Source organism: Triticum urartu, chromosome 6, assembly GCF_003073215.2.
Source record: "Triticum urartu cultivar G1812 chromosome 6, Tu2.1, whole genome shotgun sequence".
NCBI classification, from domain to species: Eukaryota; Viridiplantae; Streptophyta; class Magnoliopsida; order Poales; family Poaceae; genus Triticum; species Triticum urartu.
Window position 1 is genome coordinate 427,138,421 of NC_053027.1, and position 8,427 is coordinate 427,146,847.

At 46.8% G+C, this 8,427-nt stretch overlaps 1 protein-coding gene across 1 annotated transcript; it reads right to left on the minus strand.

Moving 5' to 3' along the window:
* Window positions 1-1,347: 1,347 nt before the first annotated feature.
* Window positions 1,348-5,089, minus strand: LOC125513951 (cationic amino acid transporter 9, chloroplastic). The gene is made up of 8 exons (XM_048679186.1): window positions 4,691-5,089; window positions 3,879-4,288; window positions 3,433-3,609; window positions 2,965-3,189; window positions 2,687-2,863; window positions 2,362-2,598; window positions 1,993-2,088; window positions 1,348-1,851 (listed from the first exon to the last, which is right to left on the minus strand). Exons 1-8 carry the CDS (start codon window positions 5,037-5,039, stop codon window positions 1,705-1,707), a joined length of 1,818 nt encoding a protein of 605 aa, XP_048535143.1. The 5' UTR covers window positions 5,040-5,089; the 3' UTR covers window positions 1,348-1,704.
* Window positions 5,090-8,427: the final 3,338 nt, after the last annotated feature.

Consider the following 8,427-nt stretch of genomic DNA (forward strand, 5'->3'; position numbering starts at 1 on the left):
CTATCTCTTCAAACACAACCGCCAAGAACATCGCCACACCACTTTGTTTCAGTGCTTTGCCAGCTTTGCTCGCTCCATCGGGTTTCTTGAATCAAAATATGATGCCTCTCTATCCATTTTTCAACAAGGTGCCTCCATGGCTTATCTTCTACTTTATGTCGATGGCATCATTCTCAGTGCTTCCTCTTCGTCCACCGTTGCTACCATCACTCGCGCCATGGCCACTGAATTTTCCATGAAGGACCTTAGGTCCTTAGCCCTCTACATCACTTTCTTGGCATTTTAGTCACTTGTACAACTAGTGGCCTCCATCTTTCGCAACGCCAATGTATTCATGACATCTTCTGGCATGTGTGGCTGGCATCTTGTTTCTACACTCATTGACACCAAAGGTAAATTATCTTCTTCGATCGGTGATCCTTCATTTTATCGTAGCATAGCGGGTGCTCTTGAATATGCTACTCTCACTCGCGATGACATTGCTTTGTCGCACAAGTCTGTCTTCACATGCATGATCCTCATGAATCCCAATTTTCTCTCATCATCAAACACATCCTTCCTTTATCTAAATGGAACTCTCCATCATGGTCTATCATTACACTGCACTTCTTATTCTCTCACTACCTGTTGGGATGCCGATTGGGCTGGGTGCCCAAACACCATACACTCCAGCTCAGGGTTTTGCATGTATCTCGTTGATAACATGGTCTCCTGATCCTCCCGCCTACAGAAAACGGTTCCCACTCTAGTGCGGAGGCAGAGTATATGGCGATTGGTGCGGTTGTTCCAGAATCATGTTGGGTTCGTCAACTGTTACAGGATCTTTGACAACCGATTTCGAGTGTTACTATTGTCTGCCGGGACAATGTCCGTGCCGCCTACTTATCAGCCAATCCAGTTCAGCATCGCCGGACTAAGCATATCGAGCTTCATATTCACTTTGTTCGAGAGAAGGTGACACTTTATGTTCCAGTATTACACGTCCCACCATCTTCACAGCTTGCAGATATATTTTACGAAGGGCTTACCCACAGCTCTTTTTCAAGAATTTCGCTCGTCTTCAGGTCCATTCTATTCCCGATTCAGATTGCCGGCGCGTGTTAAGAGTCCTACCGTCCTTCGGCTACCGATCGACAGTTCCATATTATTTGTCTCATTGTATTTGTATAAACAGTCTCTTTTGTTGATAAATATACGTGGAGGCTGAGCCGTGGCAGGCATTGAGTCGCCCTCTCTGTTCTTTTACAGCGAGCAGAGCCCAGCCCAACATCAGATGTAAGAAACTCAAAATCATGTTCCTGTCAAAGAGACGTCATGAAACGGCTCCAAAATCATTGCAACAAAAAATTAAGTAACAACACTTACGAACTAAGTTTTTTTTCAGATGAATTAAGTACATGTATGAAGTTATGAACTGTAATACTACAAGTACATAAAGCTTTCAATCGTGACTTTCAAAGCCTTTCCAAGTGAATCTTTGGTGTGTCTGTGTGTGTATCCTGCTCAACAAAACTTTCGCTGTCATTTCATTGGTAAATGATATGGTGGCTGACCTCCAAAATATCATACAGATGTACATATGGAACTATGGAGAACATACTACACATACGGCTTCGAGCAATACAGGTAGGCTTACGGCCATGGCCTCCCCTGACGATCCAATGGTACATGGATTTTCAGATAAACTTGGAGGCTTGCAATAGATCATGGGGCTTCCGAAGGCACTCCATGATACGCAACAGACGAGTGGTCCGAAGTAGACGGAACAGCGTTGTACTGACCATATCCAGCATATACCCCCACCGCGATGAGACTAAGGATGACAAATCTGTACCAAGCTTCTTCATGTAGCTGCAAACAAAGTGCCATTACCAAACCATTAGTCCTATGATGGCAGTCAGTAAACAGGGCGAACTACTACAGCACATTTTTGTAATGAAATCATCAACTATAAATTCTGGTAAATACAGCTACAAGTAAAATCCTGCTTACCTGAGCAAACAAAAACATATTGAAGAAAACAGAGACAATCGGAACCATAGGAACTCCAGGACAAGAAAAGCGAGGTGGGTCCACAGGAACATACACCTGGAAATGGATGTCATACAATGTTAGAAGAACCACCCGATTAATAGCGGGATCTGACATCCATGCATGCCAAATTTTGCTACTCCCTCCGATCCATATTAATATGGAATTCGGATGGAGTGCATGACGCGTCAGACTCTGATTCATGTAATAGCTAACGAAGATGCAAATGATTGTGAAACCATGGACAATTTGGTACATCTGAGATTTTTAGGGATGATATAATGATCTCTTATTTGGTACGTACTACAAATTGAAAGAAAATGCACTTACCTGTCGAAACAGCAGAGAAAAACTGCCGACTGTAGCTATCAGAAAAGCTATGATGATGAAGGCAATAGAATAGCTAAACCGGTAGGATATTCCTGCTATGAAACCACAGAGAGCCACTATGACAAGACAAAAAACACCCTCCTGCCAGATTGAAAATTTTCCAAGGGAGCGAGAATTAGTTGCTTTGTCGCTCCATCGAAGTGTGATCACACAAGCTGATACAACCGAGTAGCCTGTCTGGTTCCAAAAAAAAGCAGTTAAATGTCACTTATGAACAGCCAAATCTTGTGTTACAATTGCAAATAGTATTCTGAAGCTTCAATACCAGTGTGCCAACTGAGAGAATATGAGAGAGTGCATGCACATTAAAGAGGCCAGCTAAGACTGCTGCAACACAACCAACCCAGATCTGAGAGTGCAGAGGAGTATGCAGTGTTGGATGAACTTTAGAAAATATTGAAGGTAGTAGGCCATCCCTTCCAAGTCCAAGATACAAACGTGACTGTTATGGATCAAAAGGAGGTGATGTTGGTAAAGTGGAATAATATGATTCAGAAGAAATTATTAGTCCGTCAGTGATAGATAATAATGTCGTCAGGTTACCTGAACATACAGACCAACAAGAAGTGTTGTAGTAAGACCAGCAACAGCTCCAATGCTGATCAAAACAGTTACAAATTTCAGCCCCTTTGCAGAAAAAGCCTCAGCCAAGGGAGCATCTTCACCCAGTAATGTATATGGCAACATTCCAGTAATCACCAAGCATACAGCAACATATAGGATGACACATGCCAGAAGGCTTCCTAGGATGCCAATAGGCAAGTCCCGCTGGACATATTGGTTTGCATGATAGTGAAAAGAAAAGTTAGAACATATTATGATGACAAAAGGGAAGATATTAATTGAAAATTGGAGAACGTTTCTAAATTCTAAGAAGCCAATGAACTAGGATGACAAAGGGAGAACATTTAATGAAAATGGGAGAACATTTCCAGGTTCTAAAAGGCAAATGAATTATGATGACAGAAAAAAATACTTAAGGTGATAGTACGGAAATAAGAGTAAAATTACCTGTGGGTTTTTAGCTTCCTCGGCAGAATTAGCAACTGCATCGAATCCAACATATGCAAAGAAGACTACTGTAGATCCGGTTACAACAGCTTTGAAACCATTCGGCATAAATGGTGACCAGTTTGATACATCCACCTCAAACACACCAGCAAATACAACGACTATGACGATGATTATCTGCATCCCCACATCAAATCCAACACGGCAGACGAAACCACAGACATAGTTAATAATCATTTGAGCAAATCATGAAAAGTTGCTCACGAAACTCGTACTGTGTTGCAAGTTATAAATCATGGAAAATATCGCTTTGTGCAAGCACAAATCGCAATATCACAGAACATCACAAAATTGTTCTACAACGATATTTGACCTAGCCAATTTAACTTTCAAATGTTACTTGTGATTGATGAAACAAACATATCTTAGTTTAGAAGCAGTCTTACCTTCAATGTAGTCATAAAGGTATTCACTGCAGATGATTCTTTGACACCGCGGCATAGGATCACAGTCAGGATGACAAGAAGGATTGGAGCCAATATGTTAACTGAAACGACACCACCAAAAAACTCTTCTCCATGCCCAATCCAACTCGGAACATTGCCTTTCACAGAAGGAATCAGCTCCAAGAATTGGATAAAATAGCTTGCTAGGCTACGAGCAATGCTTGCAGCCCCAATATGGTAATCAAGCATCAACTGGGTGAAAACCAAGAAGGCCGTGAGTTCATTAAACGCTGCATATGTGTACAAGTATGCTCCCCCGACCACGGCAGGAAAACGAGATGCCAGTTCAGCATAGCACAATGCATTGAGCACACACGCAGCTCCAGCGAGAGCAAAACTGATTGTAACACCTGTTAGAAGCAAACATGTTATTTGAGCAGAAATAAACAAGGAAACAAACTTTAGAGTAGCAGCTGATAATATCAAAGTGATGATAACAACCAAACGCTACTGAGGAAATCAACCTATTCGATGGTAGAAAAACTAGGTATTCAGATTCATTATTGGACAATATGGATCAGAATATTTGAGCTCGCTATTGTTATGAATTATGAGGCTAATTAATCTGATGCCAATGGTTGTCAAGTATAAAATAAAAGGCTACCAATTGGCTCTTGCCAATTTTGGCAACATTTGGGCCAAACCAACAAGCTGCTGCCACAATTGCAAACTGCAGTCTGTTGACCGAGTAGTAGTGTGCAGTGCCTACTATTGATTGGAATGAGGAACAGAGGCGTAAGGGGCTTAATAACCTGGGCCGGCGTCGCGGGCGACGGTTCCGGTGATGACGAAGATGCCGGCACCGATGGACGCGCCGATCCCAAGGAGCACGAGCTCGAGGACGCCGAGCTGCCGCACGAGGCCCTCGCCGGAGGCGGCGGCAGAGGCGCGCGCGGAGATGGGCTTGCGGCGGAGCGCGGCGGCGCAGAGGCCGGAGAGGAAGGGGCCGCCGGACGAGGAGGAGGAAGAGGGCCTGTGGTGCGCGTCTTCTCCATCCATGGCCTCTGCGGTGGTGGCGTGGAGCGACTGGCGTCGACTACTGGGCCTTCGCGCAGTCGTCCGCGCCCAGACCGGGAGGAGTGACGTCGGCCCTTGCGTCATGGAGAGGCGTGGCCCCCACTGCGCGGGGATCGGTCGGGATCGAGCGAGGAAGAGGCCTCCCTCAGCGTGGTATTCATTTTTTTAATGGGCGCTGCTAGGCGTCATCCGGTTGATTAGAGGGGAACTTAAGCCGCCTCCACGGCCGTTAGGTGCGCCTATCACAGCCGTCGCTTGGTCCTTCCAGATCCCACATCGCTTGCTGCACTGAGCAACACACGCATCACCATCTCAGGCATCGCACCCCTCACATCGGCAATCGGCCCCAGCTTGCCCCCGACGCCATTAGCCATCACTCTCCGGTGGTGCTGCAAAGAAACACTCATCGCATCTCATGTGTGCTGTAACGGGCCGCCGTCGCTCGTGGCCGCCGCCGGCAAAGTGCTTCATCGGAACACCAGGAAACCACTGCCTAGCACTTCATCGCAGCATTGGACGCCGTTGCGCGACTGCTCCATTGCAGCAGCAAGTGTTGCATCGTAGCTTTCAGAGCCTCGGCGAGTGCTCCATTGCAACGTCGGAAGCTCCGTTGCAGCGCTGAGAGCCGCTGTCGAGTGCTCCATTGCAGCACCCGGTGCCGCATCGCAGCTCTGCAAGACACCGGCGAGTGCTGCTTCAGTGGTTGCCCGTTGCTCCATTGCAGCGTTCAGAGCTACATCAAAGCTCCACGAGCCGCCGGCAAGCTTTGGCTGAGCACTCCGTTGCAGCGTCAGAAGTTCCGTCGCAGCGCCGGGAGCCACTGTCGAGCGCCATTGCAGCGCTAGAAGCTCCGCGCGCAGCGCCGGGAGCCGCTGTCGAGCGCCATTGCAGCGCCGGGAGTCTTCGAAAAGCGCTCCATTGCAGCGCTGGTGCCGCATCACAGCTCCGCGAGCCGCCGGCGAGAGCTGCCATGATGGTTGCCCCTTGCTCCATTGTAGCGCCCAGAGCAGCATCAAAGCTCCGCGAGCCGCCGGCGAGCTTTGTGGCTGCATCTCTGGTTGCCCCTTGCAGCATTTGCGTCGTCGCGCGGCGTAACAGCGACACCCAGTTGCGGCACCTCCACCGACCATCGTTGCCCCATGAAGCAACCGCGGGTGAGCGATGGGCAGTGGCCATCCTTTTGGTTTGCAACAGCGGGTAGGAGCAGCAGCTGCAGAAAAGTGGTGTTCCTCCTAGCGATGCACACGGATGGGGAAGTAGAAGCTTGCAAACAGTGGCGGCCCTCGACTTGCCGGCGTTTGCCCCGAAGCCCGGACTTGGGGAAGGGGAGGGCAAAGGAGAGAGGGAAAATCATGGAGGAAGACGAAGGATAGGGGAGAAGAGGAAATGAGTGGCTCTGTGTTTCGCTGCGTGGGGATAACGGAGAGAGCTAGCGGTGCGTGGGGCCCAGCCCATGGAATGCGTGTCGATCGCTCCAGCCGGCTTACGCGTCACGTGGTATCAGCCGGTTGAAACAGAGCCTTTTCCTTTTTTATTGATGAGGTACACGCACTAGAGCAAATGTTTTCTGCAGAAGTAAATTCACTCTGGATTGCAGTTGCATGTTGGCTTACAATCACAAGTGTTGCAATTTGATTTGTAACTTCATTATTTTCAATATGATTGTAACTGGGTCGATAGAGGGGTGTCGGCCAATTTAAACACTCACCACTAAATATGCAACTGCAAGGATTGCAACTCAACTGCAACAACATGGGCTTTTATGTGACTGTAACTGGGCCGATTACGTAGGGGGTTGTCGGCCAGTTCATGTTCACCAATAGACATGTAACTGCAAGGGTTGCAACTCGACTTCAACTGCATTGTCCCAACGTGAACTTGGCTGGTACGAGGGTTCGTTTTCTAGTTGCATGTGCACCACTAGACTTGCAACTATAAATGTTGTAACCTGACTGCAAATGACTCCCAATGCGACTACAATGGGGTCCGTAGGCTTGTCAGCTAGTTGCATGTCCTGCATGTCCGCTAGTAGAGAAGTAACTACAAGTGTTTCTCCCTCGATTGTATTTTGCATGCCTTTCTGTCATAGTCACAAGTTCACCCCCAACATACAACTGCCACGGGCTCTTTTTTGTGCCAGTTGCAAGTTCACCCTCGACATACAACTCGTCCTTGGCCCTTTTTGTGTCCCAGTTGCAAGCCTCCCCTAGACATGCAACTAGCCAGGACCTTTTGTCCCAGTTTCAAGTCCACCGTCGACGCACAACTGGTCCAGAACCTTTTTTAGCCTAGCTGCGAGTCCACTCTCAAACGCAAACCAGTCCCTGCCCTTTGTCTTAGTTGTAAGTCCGCCCTTGACTCGTGACTAGCCTCGACCTTTCTTTTGTCCTAGTTGCAAGTCCACCATCGGCACTCAACTGGGGTCTGACCCTTTTTACTTAGTTGCAAGTTCACCCTTAACTTGCATCTGGGCTCGTAGTTTGTAGTTATCCCAATTGCAAGTCCACACTTGACTCACAACTTGTATCGTAGTTTCCTGTAGTTGTCCCAGTTGCAGGTCCACCCTTGACTCACAACTCATATCATAGTTTTGTGTAGTTGTCCCATTTGCAAGTACATCCTTGACTCGCAACTAGGTTCATAGTTTGATCTATTCCAATTGCAAGCCCACCCCTTGACTCGCAACTTTGGTTGTTTTGTTTTTTAACCCACCTGTAGGTCCGTTATTAACTGCAACCGGGCATGTAATTTTTTTCATCCCGGTTGTAAATCGACCCATCACTCGCAACAGGGCTCATAGTTTCATAGTTGTCCCACTTGCAAGTCCAACATCGTGTGACGCCCGGGTAATCAAGCTACAGTAAACCTCTGTTAATGATGCCACGTCACCACGATTACTATTGCTAAACTCACGTTGGTTTGAAACCGATTCAAATTCGAATTTAAAATCAAGTCAAACAATAAAGGTTTTCAAATATTAAAACTAAAATGTTCGCGAAGTGCCAAATAATTCATAAGTACTATTGGTGGGTAAACCAAGTCTTTATAAAAAATTTAAATGAACTAAACTAAATAAAACAGTAGCAAAAACAATTAGATAAATGCCTTTTATTAATTATAAAATATTAAACCATTTTATTTGAGGTTAAACTTTTTGTGTCAGTGGTATAATTAGTAAAACTAAATTAGGTACTACTAAAATATTTTACAAAACTAAAATAGATTGAAGAATGAAATAAAACAGGAAAAGAAATATAAAAACAGAAAGCAAAAGAAAAACAAAGAAAAGCCCCCTGGTCCAACTGGGCTTTAGCCCAGTCGACCGGCCCACCGACGCCGGCCCACCCCACTCCCTTTATCCCCCTCACCGAAACCCTAGCCCGGTCCCACTCCCCACTTCCCCCCACGACCCCCTTCTCTCACCCGTCTGGATCGGGATTGAGGCGACCTCGCCTCGTCCCCATCGCCCATC

Coding starts and splice junctions, on each gene's coding strand:
- LOC125513951 (XM_048679186.1), bottom strand. CDS start 5,039: ATGACGCAAGGGCCGACGTCACTCCTCCCGGTCTGGGCGCGGACGACT. Junction 3,610..3,878: donor CCTTTATGACTACATTGAAG/GTAAGACTGCTT, acceptor GTGGGGATGCAG/ATAATCATCGTCATAGTCGT. Junction 2,864..2,964: donor TTGTTGGTCTGTATGTTCAG/GTAACCTGACGA, acceptor GATCCATAACAG/TCACGTTTGTATCTTGGACT.